The 19,137-nt window shown below is 60.8% G+C and overlaps 1 protein-coding gene across 4 annotated transcripts in view; it reads left to right on the top strand.

Annotated features, from left to right (window-relative positions):
- Positions 1-19,137, top strand: part of ZNF536 (zinc finger protein 536) — a 390,408-nt gene that overhangs the window by 252,321 nt on the left and 118,950 nt on the right. For 3 of the 4 annotated variants that reach the window (XM_066349577.1, XM_066349576.1, XM_066349578.1), the window contains exon 5: positions 7,301-8,860. In XM_066349577.1, the coding sequence (XP_066205674.1) occupies positions 7,301-8,860 (1,560 nt within the window). Of the gene's footprint in view, positions 1-7,300; positions 8,861-15,712; positions 16,608-19,137 lie in introns of those variants that run through there. The other variant, XM_066349579.1, reaches the window with a different exon arrangement.

Below are 19,137 nucleotides of genomic sequence, written 5' to 3'. Positions count from 1 at the left end.
GGAGCTGTCCCCGGGGCCGCCCTGAGGGCTGGCCTGTCACTCCCTCGTGGGCGGAGCTGTCCCTGGGGCCGCCCTGAGGGCTGGCCCGTCACTCTGTGGTGGGCGGAGCCGTCCCCGGGGCGCCCTGAGGGCTGGCCTGTCACTCCGTGGTGGGCGGAGCTGTCCCCGGGGCCGCCCTGAGGGCTGGCCCGTCACTCCGTGGTGGGCGGAGCTGTCCCCGGGGCCGCCCTGAGGGCTGGCCTGTCACTCCGTGGTGGGCGGAGCTGTCCCCGGGGCCGCCCTGAGGGCTGGCCTGTCACTCCGTGGTGGGCGGAGCTGTCCCCGGGGCCGCCCTGAGGGCTGGCCTGTCACCCCGTCGTGGGCGGAGCTGTCCCCGGGGCGCCCTGAGGGCTGGCCTGTCACTCCGTGGTGGGCGGAGCCGTCCCCGGGGCCGCCCTGAGGGCTGGCCTGTCACTCCGTGGTGGGCGGAGCCGTCCCCAGGGCGCCCTGAGGGCTGGCTTGTCACTCCGTGGTGGGCGGAGCTGTCCCAGGGGCCGCCCTGAGGGCTGGCCTGTCACCCCGTCGTGGGCGGAGCTGTCCCCGGGGCGCCCTGAGGGCTGGCCTGTTACTCCGTGGTGGGCGGGCGCTGTGCTCACTCACTGTCACTGCTCCAGGTTTCTCTCCCCGGGGTCCAGGGGTCCAGGTGTCGGCTGAGAGGCAGACGGGGAGGTGCTGATGTGTCCCTGGACGTCTCGGGGTGCACGTCGCTCCCCTCAGCCCCTGAGTCTGCGGGGGCCCCAGGCTGGGGGTGTTTTGTGGCTCACCCACGCGTCCAGCTTCCTAGGAGAAGGCTGCTGTCTCGGAATGACCACGGTGGAGACATGTAATAAGCGACCTCACTTGTGAGAACGCAGAGGCGGAAAGTTCAGGGACTCATTAAAAATAAATCCCGTTAGATTTCCGCTTTCACATTGCAAGCGGGGTTATGAATCTGCTTTAGCCGCGCTGCCCGCACTGGCCCGGCCTGGACTTCAGAAGCTTTGACGGCAAGGGGTCTGCACAGAGCTGCCGGCGGTGCCTTCATCTGCGGGTGGGCCTGGCGCGTCTGCGTGGTGGCAGAGTGGGACAGGACGGTGCCCTCCCAGTTCTCGCCTGTGTGCTGGTCACCTGGCTCCTCTGCCCCGATAGGACCACGGAGACTGGACGTGACAGGACTTCTGTCCTAAACCGCAGAGGGCTGTGTGCCCAGCGGGGGCCGAGGGGTCCTGGGAGTCCCCTTCCCTCACGGCTGAGGCTGTGTGTCTACACGGTCTGATGGCAGCCGGCTGATCTCCGAGCAGTTCAGCCCTGGGGAACGGTGACAGTTAACGATGACAGTGCTGACAACCGACCCTCAGCTGTGCGGCCGCACTGAGCGCGCACGTGGGGTGAATTCACTCCTTGTCCTCGTGGCACCTCGGTGCTGACACAGGAAGTCTCCCGGCCTGTCCCAGCATCAGCAACAGACCCCCGTGCCGGTCGGCCAAATCCGGAGTCCCGTCCCTGTCCCTGCTGCACCGGAGTGAGTTTTTCTTTCCCCAGTGCAGCTCTGGCTTGCATTAGGGCCACGCGGTGACACGTCTAGAACAGCGCATGCTCACACGTGCGCCACGGAGGGGAGGAGGTGACGGGTGCCTAGCAGGTGTGTGGACTCAGTGCACCGGCCTCCTCCTCAGCCCAACGCAGACAGGCCGCCCCCGGGCCCCGGTGTCCCCTCCAGCACCGGGAGGGCGGGGTGGGGGCAGGGCGGGGACACTGGGACGTGGCGCGTGCTGGTGCAGTGACCCCCCCAGGGGCCTGGCGCCCGACCACACGGGCCTCACCCCTGCTGTGTCTCCTTCCTCTTCCAGACGAGGTGACCAGGCTGCGCCCCTCCCGCCCCGTGAGGGCACACTGCGTAAACCTGCAACACGGGGGCGGTTCCCACGGGAGCCCTGGCCATTTCCACTCCTAAACGAACAAGCGTGTGCCGCTCTCGGGGGGCGGGGGGGCGACCCCGAGTGATGACAGAGGAAGGAAAACACTATACATATACCCACTCGCCCAAAGGGAGAGGACTCTTCTTTTTCCTTTCTTCCTGTTTTGAACGAAAAATGTCACCCTTCCCACATCCCTGAGACGAACGAAAAGGCCCCTCGTCCCTGTCCAGGGCCCCCCGCCGTGCCCCTCCCGCCCTCGTGACATCCCAAACTTTTGTGGGGAATAATTGATCGGATTTAAATTTCCTTAAAAGTTGAAGAGGTAATGTTACGGTATAAATTTCCCACCAAACAGTAAGTAGGGAAATATCCATTAGCGAAATTAACCACAGTTTCTAGGTAGCTAACAATGTGCCGTATACAGTAGGGCACGGCTAATGAACACTGCAGTGGGGCGATATTTCATTATACAAATTAATGCTCACATTTTAATGGGAAAGTCACATAATGAATCTCGGCTTCCGTGACAGCAATTAGAGACACAGATTGTCCCCTTCTGGACAAGGCACTGTTTAGCAATAAGCAGCTGTGTGAGAAGTCTCCAGGTCTACAACACATAGATGTGTGTGTGTGTTTGTGTGTGTGTGTGTGTGTGTATGCTTTGGGGGGAATTAGCACACAGTTTATATATATGTCCCGGAGCTCCGCCACAAAGGCCCCGCCGTATTTATCTCTCCCGGTATTAACTAAGTGAGGAGGTGGAGGAGGACTAAATAAATATTGCGCGGACACTGTGAACCCGAGGGGTGGGCGATAAAAAAAATCAAACACATCCCGGTGGCTCCGTGTGTGTGAAACCGGAAACACTTCCGGAGAGTTAGCAAAACAAACAGAGACGAGGACAGAACTCCGGAGGCAGGAAGCCCTTCTCGGCAGCTCCATAGACGGGGGCTTCCGAAGGAGCTGGGTCTACACGGACACGCCTGTTGTGTTGGGAACGTGGCTCTGAACGGCTGTGCACGACGCCTGCGCAGGACGGCCGGCCGGTTCCTTCGGCTTCTCCAGCGCGAGGGGGCGGGGCGGGGCGAGGGGGCGAGGGCGGGGCGAGGGGGAGGGGCGGGGCGAGGGGAGGGCGGGGCGGGGCGAGGGGCGGGGCGAGGGGTGCGGCGGCCGCGTGCACACGGGCGGGGTCCGCGGCGTCCTACAGCGTCTTAGATGGCGGCCAGTGCTTCCCCGCGGCTGGCGGGACCTCTTACCCCCACGTCCGCGGAAGCTGGTTTGACTGATGAGATGGTTCCGAAGACGTGTTGGGTCCGCCGCGCTGAGGCTGGTCGCTGTTGGTGACACCCGTTCTGGCGAGACTCTTTTTTTTTCTAGAAAGGCATTGTGTGGGCCACATCTTATAACCTGAACAGGCTGTGGGAGGTTCCCCGTGGTCATCAGTGTCCTGCAGGTCCTCCGGTGGGGGGATGGCGTGGCTCTGGCCCTCCTTCCTCCCAGACGCAGGGTCCGGAAGGGCCACCTGTTCCAGACCCCGTCGGCAGGTAGGGCCTGTGCCCCCCTCGTGTTTGAGAAAGCATTTAAGTAGGTGCCAGCATTTAACAACCAGGGTGTTGCCCGTCGAGATCTAGAAGTGTGGCTTTTCCTAGAAAGTCAGCCTTCCCTGTGTCCACTGATGGTTGGACGTGAGTGGTGGCCGCCTTGTGGGACAGGTGTTGTGGGGTGCCAGCCCGCTGCTGCCCGCAGCCCAGGACCAGCCTGGCGCTGAAGGCCTCTGCGAATGAGGAGCCTGCAGCAGGCGGATGCAGAGATGGCAACCCCAGATGTCGCGGGGTGACCGCTGGGGGCTTGGGGAAGCCTGTGTGATCCCCCCCGTAAGTCTGGACTCATTTATGACCCAAATAGACAATCACTTACCTGGACAGAGCTGGGGTGGCCGCTGCCACAGGGCTGCACGGGGAACGCCCTTCCACATCTCGGGCAGAGTCCGCCAGGGTGGGGCGGGCTGGCAGCCCACGGACGTGTTCCTGAGCGGGAGCCCCGGGCGTGAGAGCCAGGCTGTGTCGGGCTGAAGCGCTGGCCGGATGGACGGGTGACACCAATGGAGAAGCAGCCCTCAGCACAGGTGGTCACGTGTTTGCTGACCAGACGCAGGAGCAGCCTTTGACCACACGTCGGGGTGACTGAGTGTGCCCGCAGACGCCTCCCACCCTCCGTGGGCCTGGGTGTGAGCAGGGGCATCCTGAGCCCCCTGAAATGAGCCCTTCGGGGAGAGAGTTTGGACGTGGCCAGAGGCAGAGGAGACCCTCGGGCCTCCCTAGGGATTCTGCAGGGGGCGTGCCCACCCCAGACAGCAGGGAAGCTGCCTGCCCAGAGGCCTCCTGAAGCCGGGAAGGGTGAGGGGGGCTTCCAGGCCGGGGGTCAGGATGGTGGTTCAAATCATGAAGGACCCTAAAAAAAACAGCGTCAGGGCTTTGTTAGTTTTTTCAAACACGAATCTGACAGGTGGCTTCACATGTGGAGCACTGGCCTGGGGCGCGGGGGCAGTGGGGGCGGTCACCCTACTTCCTGGCCTTTGGGTCCGAGCAGGGGTGGGACCTGGGGAGTGGACAGCGGAGAGCTCGGCCCCGGGCCTGTGGACGGCAGAGGTGGGTGGTGACGGCCCTCCGGGACCTGCGTGTGCTGTGTGGCCACATAAACCTTCACGTCTCACCGGGGCCGGACCCCAGGGACTCAGGCCGTGAGGGCGGATGTGCTCCTCCCAGCGACACAGTGTCCCCGAGCAGGGAGGCCAAGACCTGTCGGCGCTTTCCAAGGGCGGGGTGTTCAGCGAGGAGACGCATTGTCTCTGTGCGTGTGTGCGTGTGTGCATGTGTGCATGTGTGTGTGAGCAGGTGATATATGGTGTGATGTGTGTGCATGTGTGTGCATGTGTGATGTATGATGTGTCTGTGTATGTGATGTATGGTGTGTGTGTGGCTGTGTGTTGTATGGTGTGACGTGTGCATGTGCATGTGTGATGTATAGTGTGTGTGTGTGTGTGTGTGTGTGTGAGGTGTGGTGTGTGAACACCACTTGCATTTATAACCACATGACACGCCTCCTCTGAGGCCCATGAGGGTGGGGCCTCCCTCTGCTTAGTCATCACTCCCACCCTGACGCGGGAGACTGGAGGTTCTCCTTCATCCATCAGTCCACGGGAGTCGATGACTCTGCACTTTGCTGGTGTACGGGTTTGTACATGTGTGTGCCCAGGCGTCCCTGGTCTTCAGAGCTGCCACGCGCCCTCTGGGAAGAGACCCTGGTGCCCAGGCTGCACGCTGGGCCAGTGGGCAGAATTTCTGCAGGTGGGGGTGGGCCTAGGAGTCGGCGGTTTCTAAGACGCTTCAGAGAATTCCATCTTGGTTTTCTGAAGTGTGCTCTTTGTGCTGTCTGCGTCAGGACTGCAGGGACGCTGGGGACACGCCCGCTCTGGCCCCCGCCCCGACCTCGGGCACCAGGGCTGGAGCTCACTGTGCCTTGGAGGTTGAAACGCTCAGCCCGGGCTGAGAACCACGTCCTTTGGAAATGCGCCCTCGCGGCCCGCTCTCTCCACTCGTGCCTGCAGGCACAGCGCACATGGTCGCCCCGCAGCTGCCACGGTGGAGGCTGGGATGTGGTCTGCAAACCCGATTTGATTCATGATTGAGATGCACTGGATCCTCCCCAGGTGCGTCTCTGCAGTGCAGCCTGTCCCCCGCACCCCAGGCCCCAGGTGCCCGCTGACCCAGCAGCCGGACCCCAAGCTCCTCACCAGGCTCCCCCGCTGCCTCAGGGGCTGCCCTGCTCCGACAGGCCACCAGCTCCCAGGCCGGCCCCGCCCAGAGCACTGTCCACACCGGTGTCCTGGTCTCCGTCTGGTGAGATGTCCAGAAAGCAGTGGTTGAAGTGAGTCTGGGCCTCCCTGCTCAGAACAGGACTCCTGGTCACCAAGTCCTCCGCCCATCGGCAGCATCACCCCCAAATGCTCACACTCACAGGATGGGGCTCCTGGCGTCGGCCGAGCCCAGGCTCAGGACGATATTCACTGGTGACCTCGTTGTCAGCTTTACAGGGGATGAGAGCAGGGTGGGGACACTGGGTTTGCTCAGAGACATCACTGTGGGAGTGGACGGGCGCCACGGTGACCAGCTCACAGGTCATCTTCCGCTCTGGAGAGCGTTTCCACTCCCAGGTCCCCGAGTGGCTGACAGATTCCTGCGAGGTCGTTAAAGTCCACACGTGTGTAGCCTTGTTGTCCTCTCTGTCCCCCGGTGCGGCCTGAGTCACGTCACCCGGGCTGACGTCTCTTCCGGGGAGGAAAGAACAGTAGACAGTTAGGTGGTGAATTTAAGTAAATACTTAACTCACCAAAACAATCTTCTCTGTTTTAAAACACTGCCCTTAAAGCTATTTTTATTCTCTGGGAAGTGCTTATTACAGGTAAATTACACATTTTACTACTGGAGCATTAGGTTGGCCATTAGTACAAATTTAAGGCGCTACAAAGACCAGTAGATAATGTTAATTTCAAACACAGAAACTAAATATCTTTTGCACCCTTTTATTACTCATTTTCTTTTTTTAAGTTTTATTGACCGCTTTTTTTTTTTTTTAATCTCCACGCTCTGTCTTCTTACGTGCCGCAATCCACAACGTGCTGTAATGGTATTAATATTTTATAGACTCGGTATTTATAGTTCTTTATTTGGAAACAATGCAGTGGGTCTGCAGCTATCCGAGCCCGTCTGGAGTGGTGCCCTCCAAATAATGATAAATTACTCGTGCTACATGCCATTTGCTAATTATATCCATGATTTACTGCAGAGCGAGGCTTAAATCATTCATTTCAGTCTTGCGTAACAGGGCCATAAAATTTTTAGGTTTAAAAATGGTTTCCACGTGTATAATTTAAACAAATTTTAGAGCCATTGTGTACACAAAGTATTGCAACCAGCCATTTGTTACGTTACTTGGCCTTTTTTTTTTTTAAACTTCTACTTTTAATGATTGCCGCGGTTGAAATTATTATGATGCTTAATTTTCATAATCATAGCTTTTAAATCTTACAGCCGTTTTTGCATGTGAGATAAAGAAAAAGATAGCTAATTGCGTGCAGATAGTATGTCATTCCTGAACAGCCCCACCCGGCGTGGAATCGTTAGGAAGGCGCAAGAGCACGAATCCTTCTTCTGTTCGAAGAGCAGTTGTTCTCTGGCCGTTTACTAAGTGGGGGCTGCTTTGTCTCCAAGAACAAGTGTCGATCCTTCTAGCCTCGTTTGCCACACAAAGTGAGATAAACGCTTTATTTTCTCTCTCTCTCTCCTGTACCCAAAACCTTGCAGGTGAGAAGCCCTACAAGTGTCCCCACTGTGACTACGCTGGCACCCAGTCTGCGTCCCTGAAGTACCACTTAGAACGTCACCACCGGGAGCGGCAGAACGGGGCCGGGCCCCTGTCCGGCCAGCCGCCCAGCCAGGATCACCGGGACGAGCTGTCCAGCAAGGCGGCCCTGTTCATCAGGCCGGACGTCCTGAGGGGCGCCTTCAAGGGCCTCCCCGGGGTGGACTTCCGAGGTGGGTCTGCCTCGCAGCCGTGGACGTTGGCAGCGCTCTCATCCGGGGACCACCCCAGCCAGGCCGCCGCCGGCCTCTCTTCCGAGGCCCCTTCGGACGCTCTGAAGGGCGCCGACCTGCCTTCCAAGAGTGCCCACTTCTCCGAAGTCGGAAGAGCCTACCAGAGCATTGTGAGCAATGGTGTGAGTTTCCAAGGGTCTCTGCAAGCGTTCATGGACAGCTTCGTGCTCACCTCCCTGAAGAAAGAGAAGGATGTGAAGGACCCCCCCTCCGCCAGAGCCCACGGGGCCGAGGGTGGCGAGGACAAGGGCGGGGGCAGGGTGGCCCTGAGGAGGTCGGAGAAGTCCCAGTACGAGCCTCTGGACCTGTCCGTGCGGCCGGAGGCCGCCCCCCTGCCGGGCTCCCAGGTGACGGTGCAGGACAGCGTGGCGTGGCACGGCTGCCTCTTCTGCGCCTTCACGACCTCGTCCATGGAGCTCATGGCCTTGCACCTGCAGGCCAGCCACTTGGGCAAAGCGAAACGCACAGACCATGCCGCGGGGATGACCGCCCACTGCAAGGAGCACGTCCGGGAGGCCAGCAAGGTGGCCCTGTTGCCCTCGGTGCAGTCGAGCAAGGAGATGACCCTAGCCGGCTTGATGGGGCCGCTGGACTCCGCCCCAGAGAAGACAGCCCAGGGACCGGCCACAGAGGCTCTGGGGGAACAGAAGAGCGGCCCGTGGCCTGGCCACGTGGACCCCGCCTTCTGTAACTTCCCGTCAGGCTTCTACAAGCAGTTTGGTGTCTACCCGGGCGCAGTGGGCTCGGGGGCAGCCCCCAGTTCCGGCCCCAAGGGGCCTGATGGGAAGGCCCACCCGGAAGACAACGCCCCCATCCTGATCCCCGACACCACAGACAAGAACGCGCCTGACGACCTCTCAGACGCCGCCTCCTCGGAGGACATGGACTCCACCAAGGGGGACGACGAGGAGGAGGACATCGAGACCGAGCCCGAGGGGACGCGGAGGCCGCCCGCCCCCAGCAAGGACAGCAGCAGCGAGGGTGGGGACAGCCTGCTGCCCGCGGGGCCCCCGCCCCAGCCCGTCCCGGGACTCGTGTCGCCTCTGCCCCAGGCCCCCGAGAAGCCCTGGCACAGCCCGGGCCTTCTTCCCGCCCAGGACCCTGCGACGGGCCTGCCCCCCAGGCCGGAGCGGGGGCCCCCGGGCCTGGAGAAGTCGGTGAACGTGCTGTCGGTCCTCAGGGCCTACAGCGCCGACGGCTCAGCGGCCTTCAACGGACTTGCCGGTGGCACAGCCAGTCCAGGGTGTGTGAAGAGGCCAGACTTGTGTGGTAAGTTCTAGCGTCCTCTTCCTTGAGTTCATTTCCCAAAACATCCATGCCGACTCGTGCATTTTTCTTTAAGAGAAAAAAAAACCCCAACAAAACAAAACGGGATAGACCTGCTCGTTAGCAGATTTCGACCTGAACGTAAAAGAGGCCCCAGCAGAGCGACCGACACAACACAGACCGTCCTGGCAGTCGGCCTCGTGCGGGAGCTGGAGCCTCACCCTGCCGGGCTCCGCTCTGGGCTGCCCTGCAGGGACCAGGGGGTCGGGACCCCCAGCCTGGGACGTGGGGCGTGTCTCACAGGGAGAACGGCCCCTCTGTTTTCATTCTGACCTCGCAGGGAGGGGGAAAACACGCTTACACACGCACACACACACATGCACACGCACACACACACAGGGAAAAGAGACAGGGTAACTTGCAAACTTTTCAGTATTTTTAACATACGCCTAAGATGCTGCCTAAAGACTTTGCTTGCTGCTCTGCTAAGCAAATCTGCTTTCTGGAACTTTCCTGAGGCAGCTGAGAGGGTACCAGGCGCCTGTCACACTAACCACAAGCTGGGAGTCCGGGGGCCCCTACCCCAATCAGGGAGGCGGCTGTGGGCTGTGGGCGACTCATCCTTGAGACATAGCAACGGCGGTGACTGTGACTCTGGCCCTCTGTCCTGTTGCTGCTTCCTGTGCATATCTCCACCCCCCCACCCCCCACCCCCCGTCTGCTGCTCTGCCGAGAGGCGTGCACTCTGCCATCCCTGGTTGCCAGTGCCGTGAGCCCGTGTGTGTGTGTGTGTGTGTGTGTGTGTGTGTGTGTGTGTGTGTGTGTGTGTCGGAGCCCTGCGCACCTGCTTGGCCAGTCCTTCTTGACCTCCTTGGAGAATACAGTTGCCCCGCCCGCCCCACATAATTCCAGATCTTAAGAGAGGAACAGTACACGTGAGGCCTAGGATGGGGTCAGAGGAACAGGAGGTGGGCACGCGGGTCGGAGTTCTTCTCTTGCCTCTCAGCGGTCCCCCTGGGAAGGCTCTCTCCCGACAGAGGCTCAGCCCCAAGGAGCCTCGCCAGGGACCAGGGACAGTGGGGTCCTCGGCCGGCTGTCTGCGAATGGGCTTCTGTGACTGACTTCCTGTGTTGAGAAAGGGGGAGAGAGGGGAGGGAGGGAGGGAGGGAGGGAGGGAGGAAGGGAAGGAGGAAGGAAAGGAGGGAGGGAGGGAGGGAGGGAGGAGTATTTTTTAACCTCTGAACCCTGACATTCCTTACATGCGCTGTGGGATTCGGGAGCTGGACTCAGCTCATGATTTAAACTGATATATTTCCCCCCCCCCCCTCCCTAATTCCCCAGGAACTGGATCAAGCAGTTAGAAATATTTTTTGAATTGTCAGAAATTACTAAATGGATTTCTGACAGCTGCAAAAAATATTGACAGCTCCTATCGCCGTGCGGTTCGCTGGCCCCATTACCCGCACCCCAGCTCTATTTTTAGCCACTCAATTCGTTACTTTTGAAGCTGGGAAAAACAATATTTAAAAGAAGCAAGAAAAGGGTTTTATGTCCGTCCAATTTTTTTCCCCCTTTTCTTCTGGGGGAGGAACGTTTTGATTTTTTTTTTCGTTGCTGTTTTCAGTTTGTGATTGGGGTGTCTTCATTTTTCATGGTTGTTGTTTGGAGATTTTGTCTAAAAGTCTATTTTCAGTCCTTTCAAATTACCTGAGTAGGACCCTAGTCCCTGCTAGGAAGGGGTTCTTCAGAGATCAAGTCCTGGCACATTAGCCGTTCATTATTTTTGAAATGAGCTCACATTACCCCATGAGTTTTCCCACCGTCCAGTCGGGGCCCGGGGAAGCCGCCTGCCTGGGAGGGGGCTGCCCAATGGTGTCCTTTGGCACCAGGCGAGGGTGGGGGCATGTGGGGAGCCCGGGCTGTCTCTGAGCTGGTGCCCTGGGCACTGCCCAGACCACGGCTCACAACTCCCCCTCTCCGTTCCCAGGAGTGTGCAGGACCTTTGCTCTGTCAGCCCTTAGGGCCCTGGGCGGCCGAGCTGGGCGGAAGCTGTGTCCTCTCTCCAGAAGGGGAACAAGACCTCCGGCTCGCCAGGCTCAGGGCATCCCGGTGGCCCCCCCAGGCGAGGGTCCGGGCCTCCAGGGGGAGATGCCAGCTCCCACCCGCCCTCAGCCGCCTGCTCTCAGGGAGCAGGTTCTGTGGTTCGTCACCTCCCGCGCGCCCCCTCGTTGCCCCTCATGTCTCCCGGGGCGGGATGGGGACGCCCCTCCTGTCCCAGGCCTGACCCTGTTCTCATTCTCGCCCCCCCCCAGCTGGCCCTGCGTCCTTCCTGGCTGCCGTGGTGCCTGGGGCCGGGGGGGCCCTGCATGTGAACCCCTGACGTCTGGAGAGCTTAGACCCCAGGGCTGCTGCATGGGCCCTGGGGGCGTGTCCCCTCTCATCCCTTCTGTGCCTGACATCCTGAGCAGCACATGCCATAGTTGAAGACTTGGACCCCACCCCCACCCCCGCCCCCGTCGGCTTGACTTTGCAAGAGGAGGCGTGATGTTGGCACAGAAATCAAACATCCCCGACGGGGGGTCCCTCCCCTCACCCCACTCGGAGCACGCACAGGCTCCAAACGGCCGGCCAGCTCAAGGCCTGGTCTGTGCCGAACCCAAGGATGCCGCCAGCTCCTTCCCATCTCAGAGAGTCTGGGCTCTGGTTCTGTCTGGGTGGTAAACCCAGGTGTCCGCTCCGACGCCCGAGAGACAGGCTTGCAGGAGAGACACGGGTCTGTCTGTCTCCGTCCTCGTGGACGCAGCCCAGCTACGCACCTCGCTCAGAACACACGGACGCCCCACAGAGCTGGGGGTGGGGGCTTCCGACCCCGAGCCTGAGGCTGACACTCGTGCCGTCAGCCGCTCCCAGGGCTTCCCTCGGCCTGCACGCCTGCTTCCCGACTTTCACATCTCAGGTCCCACCTTCCTCAGGGTCAGGGGCCTGGGCCCTGGCCAGCGTGCTCTGCCCGTTCCTAGATGGCGCGTGGCTCACTGCGGTGCAGGGCTCGCGGAGGAGAGAGGCCGATCGGCCTGCTAGCATGTGGAGAGCTGGGGCGTGGGTTTTTACAAGCTCTTCCCCCAGGGGACAGAACGGTCAGCAGTGTGACCAGATACGCCCCTTGTACAGTCGGAGAAATCTGATGAATGGTTGGGCCAGCCAGTGGCCTGGAGACCCGAGCGTGCTGAGGGCACAGCCGGTCCGCATGGCTCTGGGGGCTGGCCGCGTGCAGGCTCACAGCGCTGTGGACTTGGAGAGCATGCAGACCGCCCTTCCTGCATGCCCTGTGAGCCCGAGGCCGGTGGCTGGGCCGACATGAGCTGAGTCTGGTGAGCAGAGTTGGGCTCTGTGGAGCCCAGGGGTCGAGCTGATGGGCAGGAGTTCAGGTCGTGTGGAGGGCAGGGCAGTGGAGGTTCAGGTCGTGTGGAGGGCAGGCCCCTTGCTGTCTGCAGCCTCCAGCAGGCAGGGCAGCCAGGCCACGCCCCGAGAGCCCGTCAACATGCCTGTCACGGGCACGGGCCCTTGTGCTCCCAGACCCCTGCCCTGCCCTGCCCTGCCCTGCCCTGCCCCAGGCGTGGGAAGAAGCAAGAGAGAGTCAGGGTCCCTCACAGCAGCAGCCCCACATCCACAGCCTTCTCTCAGGTCACGGGAGACTGACTTGTCCGACCCACAGTGGGGCTGAGACAGAGACAGAGGGTTCCGTCACAGTGAGGGGACAGCCGGGATCCCCTTGCCAAAGAGATAAATGAGTAAATGAGGTCGGGTCCGTCGACACTCCTGCCTCACGTGTTCTAAAACCCGTGATGACGTGAGCCCGGACAGCCATGCTCAGCTCCCCTGACGTGTGACCTCCGTCCTCCACGCTCCCGCCCCCGTGCGCTCTCAGCACAGGCAGTCTGAAAACGCCCACCGTCTGACCCGCCTCCGGCCCAGCGCGGAGCTGGCTCCTCTTTTCTTCAGAGGCCAGAGAGCCGCCCCCTGCGGTCCCCGGGAGCCCGGCCGCGCCAAGGTGGCCATCGGACACGAGCGAGCCAGCGGGCTGGGTTCCGATTTGCCCAGAGCTTCCGGAATGGGCTGCTGGGTCGCGACCCCTGCTCTGGTGTCAAGAGTGTGTGTCGCAGTGAACGCCAACACTGGGCCCCCCCCTCCCCCGGGCAGCCGCAGGGGCCCCTCCCGGGCTGTTGAGTGGCAAGGCCAGAGGTGCGACAGGTGCTTAGAGGACAAGATGCTGAGTGCCCGACCCCACGGGGCCCTGTCTCCGCCTGAGCAGCGAGACCCCAGGGCGGCGCCCACCCTGACATGGAGTGACTCCCGGCTGTGGAGGGAGTCAGATAATCTAACACCCGGCTCTCTGCCCTCACGACCATTTTAAGTATAAAAGAACGACATACCAAAAGGTACTTTATTATTTCAAGCATTTAATGCTTAAATAAGAACAATAAAAGAGGTACACAAAGCTAGATTGTTATAAGAGTTTTAAAATATTCATGAAAAAATATTAAATAATACCTGACAAAAAAACAACAAAACTCATTTAAGATATTTCCACGTTGCTTCTTGAAATGGCTTTCTCGCTTGCAATTTTTTTCCCCTCTGGGCGGAATGACCATGACTGCGGGTGCTCAGGACCCACTGTTGCGCAGATGGACGTTACAAAAGAGTGAGGAAGGTCAGTGTGTGATTGCCACACGGGGCGGCTGCCCAGGCGCCCAGCTTAGAGAGGACCCTGGTGACAGGTGCCATTTTAACCACCGGCTCACCGAGCTCAACAAATCATTAGGTGTCGGTTCTGCTGACCCCGTGCGAACTGGCCGAGTCCCACCACCGGTTCTAGAGCCGCCCCATCCGGGCAGCAGACGGAAAGGAGGGGGTCTGCCTTGGTTCTGGGTCACACCTGCCCAGTGAGAGCTCGGGTTCCTCACTGGTGGGCAGACTGGGAGGGGGACAGACAGTGAGTGTCGGCTGCCTCCCTGTGGGCTTGATCCTGAGAGTGGCGGGGACCACGTACGCGAGGACGCCGTGTCCAGATGTCCACCGGTAGCGGTCGTCCCCTCAGTGCTGAGAAGCACAAACCTTACTGTCCGTTGGCGGCCCGGCCGCGCCAGCACAGTGACAGCTACTCCTTGAACTGCGGCAGTTAGCTCTGGTGACTCTGTGATGAGAGCCCATCGAGGGGCCGCCCCATTTAGCTTCCACCCGTTTCTGCCCTGGGCAAAAGGCGCGCTCTCCAGGGCAGGGGGTGAGTCCCCTCCTCTGTGCCTGACCAGCGATGGCTGAGGTCTGTGGTCCCTTAGTGATTCCCAGGGGCACAGTGGCCAGGGCGCGTGAAGGCCATGAGCACAGCTTGTATCTGTGGAGCTCCCGCGGTGGGGAGCATGCTACTTGGGGCAGCTGGCACGTCTGTGGTCTTGTGGCCAAGCCTCGGTTCCAGGGTGTGGCCCTGAGGAAGGGAGGTGGCCTCAGGGAAGGGGTGCAGGCAGAGAGACAGCCTCTGAGTCCTCCAGGTGGGGGGCAGCCCAGGAGCATGGTCTCAGGGAAGGGGTGCGGGCAGAGAGACACAGGGTCTGAGTCCTCCAGGTGGGAGACGGCCCAGGAGCGTGGTCTCTGCCCCGCTGGCTGCCTGACGGTGGGACAGAGCATAGGGTTTGTCCCCAGGGTCTCCGACAGAAGCCAGCAGCCTGGGTCGGCTCGCCCACACCTGACACCATGCGGAGTGTGGACGGAGGGTGGCCCCTGAAGACAGGCCTCTCCCAGTCCCCTCTCCTCCTCCTCCCTGGCCCTCCCTTTTAACTGAGTGGGCGTGTCGAGGGCGTGGTGTCGTTCACACTGCAGAGCTGGGGTGTGACTGCCCTTGTGTCTGCCAGAGGGTCACCCCTCCCTGCAGAGCAAACAAGTGGACGGTGTCTGCACGTCGGCAGACCCTGGTGACATGTGGCCTCGTTCGTGTTCCTTCGCTTGGCAGCGTGGCTTTGGCTCCAGAGGCTGCTGCCTGAACCCACAGAGCCTCCGGCGCGGAGGGGAGGCCACTGGCTTCCCTTTCGGCCGCGGTGTCCATGTTCTCTTTGGACAGGATGACCAAGCCCGGGGGCAGCAGGGCTCTTTGATTCAGTACACACGCACATGCATCGGGCACACACATACTCACACGTGTGCACACACATGCTCATGCTTGCACACACACACACAGACATGCATGCACATGCACTCACACTCCCGCTCACACGTGCTCACACACACTGACACCCACACACTTCTCCCTGGTCGTGACTTCAGACTGTGAGGGAGGGAGAGAAGGCTGAGGGTTGTCAGAACAGACGGCCGCATCCCCGGGGAGAGGCACCCCCTCGCCCGCAGCCCGGCCACCTCTCCACGAGCCGCAGCAGGGCGACCGCATCACTGTCAGGAGCCGGGGCCGGTGTCCCGAGCTGAGCTTCCCGTTGTCAGGGCGGAACCGACAGGGCCGGTGAGCACCCACAGCCACCTAGACCCAGGCGGCAGCCGGCGGCTGCAGGGAGCTGGCCTGTCCTCCTCTTTATATTCAGATGTTGTGTGCAAAGCCCAGGTTTCCAATGAGTAGTAATTATCTCCTGTTACTAAGCAGTGATCAACAGCACCTCTCTGCCTAATTGCCAGCTCTAATCACACACCCTGTTCTTGCTGTCGCCAGCGACGGGGTGGGGGGCGACTTTGTCAAGATAGCGTCACTGTCCTCATTCCCTTAAACAAGTGGGGGCGGGGCCTGCCCTGGCTCTCAGATCTCTAGTCTCACCCACGCGGTTTCTGGCTCGTTTAATGAATCTGCGCATTTTCTTGCAGGTAAGTGACACCCCGTCCTAGTCGGTCTAGCTGGACTTGCCCCTGTGTGCCCCTGCTCCTCCGTCGGTGGCTCTCGCAAGCCCGATACTGGTGTAAAGTCAAGAGAAGACACGTACACGTGTGCGTGTTGAATAGATAATTGCGGTTGCATAGGTATGTGGACACACCGGCCCACCACCTACAGAGTGGGCAGTGAAGAAGCAGGGGCCCTAGAGACACTGCCCCATCTGTTCCCTTGTTGGTCACGGGTTGTCGGGGCGGGTGACGCACACGGGAGAGAGCTCCCGCCCAACCGGGCCTCCCGAGGGACCAAGGCCGGTGACCGGAGGTCCCTCCGCCTGTGAAAAGCCCACCCGGGAGCGGGGAGGGAGTTGTGTGGGGAGGTCCGGCGATGCCAGCCCCTGGCAGCCTCTCTGGGTGGCCCCGATGTGGTCCCGTGTCTGAGTGCCCCGTGCTTTGTAACACTTTAGAAGAATTCCGAACAGTGCAGTCACCCCCTCCTCCCTAGTCTTTAAGCAGTAACATTGCTAGTGTAACATTGTTGGGTGGTCACAGGAACCAGGAACGGTCGACGGTCGGGCTCCAGGGACGGCACCTTGACTTCCCGTCCGCAGCGGGTATGCATGGGTGTGGCCGAAGCAAATACCTGCAGGCGTGAGCCGGGTGGTGGGGGCTTTGGCACCGAGGGAGGGTGCTGGGGATTGGAGGTACTTGAATGTGTTCCTGGTGACGAAGGCATGTCCGTTGTAATAATTGTCGCTTTCTGAACAAGTGTCAAACTGTATCTTTTAAGTGTGCTGTGTGCTGAGTTACAAGTTAGGTCACTTACGAATGGAATGTAAAACAGTTACTAAAATGCTTCATAACTTACCTTGGTGTTGCCAATAAAAACGCGGTGAGACAGCAGTCCCGTTTGTGAGTCGTTATGTTAATTCGTTCGATGACACCCGCCCCCGCCCCGTGCCCCTCCTGCTCGCTGCCCCCGCCTGGGGTTGCTGCTGTCCCGGGGGCTGCTTGCTGGGGGGACTCGTTGCATCTCTACCATCTTTCCAGGATGCCCCAGGTACCAGTTCACAAGCGTGCACGTGGGTCAAGGACCTCGTGATCTTGGGAGGGGGCAGCTCAGGCAGGTGGGGAGAGCCGGACGGCACAGGAGCATCTCCCTGGGTTACGTGACTTCATGCATCTAGACCCCGACTGCTCCTGGGCTCTGTGGGGGGGCACGGGGGCCCAGAGCGTGCGGGCTGCCCCAGAGAGTGGGTGCTGTGCCAGGCAGAATTCACCTGTGCCCTCCCCTGCCGTCTCGCTCTCCTTCCCCTGGTGGCTCCCCCGGGCTGGCCCCCGCCCTTGGGTTCCACAGACGCCCGGCTCCTCTGTGAGCGCTCTTGGTTTAAGAAGCTCCATTTGCAACGTCCAAGGAGGGGCCCCAGCGACCCCTCTGAGTAGACCGGGGCCCCCTCAGGTCCCCTCTGGACCAGCGTCCCCATCCTGGGACGTGGGTGGGCGGGAGGAGAGGGCTCTCTTGGCGGCATCTCTGCTCAGGAGTTGTAAAGGTGGTCCCGGGCGCTGGTCACCTGTCACAGGCTCTCTGCACACCGGGGACCCTTGCTGACCCCAGGGCACTGGCCTTGCCCTCTGGGTAGGGGTGGGGCTCAGGGCTCCAGAGCAGTGTGAGTGGCTGGGCCTTGGGGAGAGGGGGTGCACTGCGGGGTGCCGGCCCCCCCACTCCAGCGGAGACCCTGACCCAGGTCTCTGTGGCTCTCTCTTCTCTCCGCGCCACCCGCCCCCTGGCCGGTCTCCATGTGGTCCTGCTCCCAAACAGGGCGCGGTTTCCCCTGAGGGCTTCCCTGGGGAAACCTCTCAGGCTAAGAGGGAGCCTGCTGGTCTCAGTCTGTGAGCGGACTCCCAGCCCCTCTTTCGTTTCAGCAGCCCCCCAGCCTGCTCCCCGCCCCCAGCCTGCTCCCCGCCCCAGCCTGCGGCCCAACCTCGCTTCTCACCCACCTGCTCAGATGCCCACTCACCCCAACACGGTCTTGGGAGCATCCTGCCCGCTGGGTGGGGCCGAGTGGACTCAGGGCTCTGCAAGGAACTGGCTCTCTTCACAGCTCCTTGGGGAGGGGGGCTGGCAGTTCTGTTTCCTGGGACCCCCCCACGATTATGACAAGCCCCACCTGTTTGGGTTGAGACTTGGGGTAACCACAAGCATCATCCGTTGGATTGGATCTGCCCTCAGATGTGCAGCCGAGATCTGTCCTCCCCAAGGGGGGTGGCCCTCTGGCCCAAGGGGACGGGGGGGCTCCTCTGTAGTTGGGGGCGCAGCCTCAAGGAGGTGGCTGTGCCGAGGAAAGGAAAGGGACAGTCTTCATGCCCACGTCCTCATGACACGTGCCGGGGACAGGGGCGGTTTCTATGATGAAACTCAGCTGTTCTCAAATACAGATCTCAAGCTGGAGAGATGCTTATTGCTTGTGTGGTCACTTTATCTCAAAGACACATCACGGTGGTCAAATCACAGTGCCGGCCACGCAGCTGCGCCCCGTCTGGGGAGATGGTGGGTACTGTCACAGCGGAGGCCGGGGTCCCAGCACAGCTACTCGCTACGAAAATATCCGTTCATGCTCCCAGACATGGCCACCGGTCCTTGGAGCCTGATGTCGCTGTGTGTGGAGGTGACCAGCCCCACCCATAGACCAGTCACACACACACACACACACACACACACACACACACACGTGCACACACACGCGCACACACGCGCACACACACACGCTCACAGGGTTTTCTTTCTGAACTTCTGTGGTTGTCAAATTAACGTAGTATGCTCTCAATTATCCACATAAAAGGAGAAAAAGCGACCAAGCGAGCAAAGAAAATTTGCAATTAATTTAACAAATTATTGCTCTTTTTCTAGGAGGAACAGTTGGTTTTCTCGGTTTGACTCGAGGGTTTGTGTGTGGGGGGGTAGGGCTGAGGGCAGACGGGCCACGCCCCTCGCCGAGGTGAGCAGGCTCCGGGCGGAGCTGCAGGCTGGTGATCAGGGGTGGGCAGTGCCAGGCTCTTCCTGGTCAAGGAGGGTCCGTGCGTCTGCAGTCTCCTGGGACGCCGTGGCCGACCTAGTCGGGTCTCCCAGATCTAACCCTGAGACGGGGCCTGGGGTTCAGGGAGGGGAGCCCAAGGGAGGCCGGGGGAGGGGCGGGGAGCTGGCACAGGAGTCTAGTGGGCGGGGCCGCCCGGCAGGCATGGGGCACAGTGTCTCGGGGAACCCCCCAGGGTTCTTCTGTGTGCAGCTCCCCTCGGCTCTCGGGGTGAAGCTGGGTGCTGCTCCACCAGCTCTGTCGCCCGCATTAGGCATGGGTTCCCACAGCCACCCTGTGGCCAAACGTCTTGTTATGACCAGAGAGAAATGAGAGGCCACTGGCCGGCCA

Source organism: Saccopteryx leptura, chromosome 9 (assembly GCF_036850995.1).
Source record: "Saccopteryx leptura isolate mSacLep1 chromosome 9, mSacLep1_pri_phased_curated, whole genome shotgun sequence".
NCBI lineage: Eukaryota > Metazoa > Chordata > Mammalia > Chiroptera > Emballonuridae > Saccopteryx > Saccopteryx leptura.
Note: the sequence above shows the minus strand (reverse complement) of the source record. Positions and strands in the feature narration are given on the sequence as shown.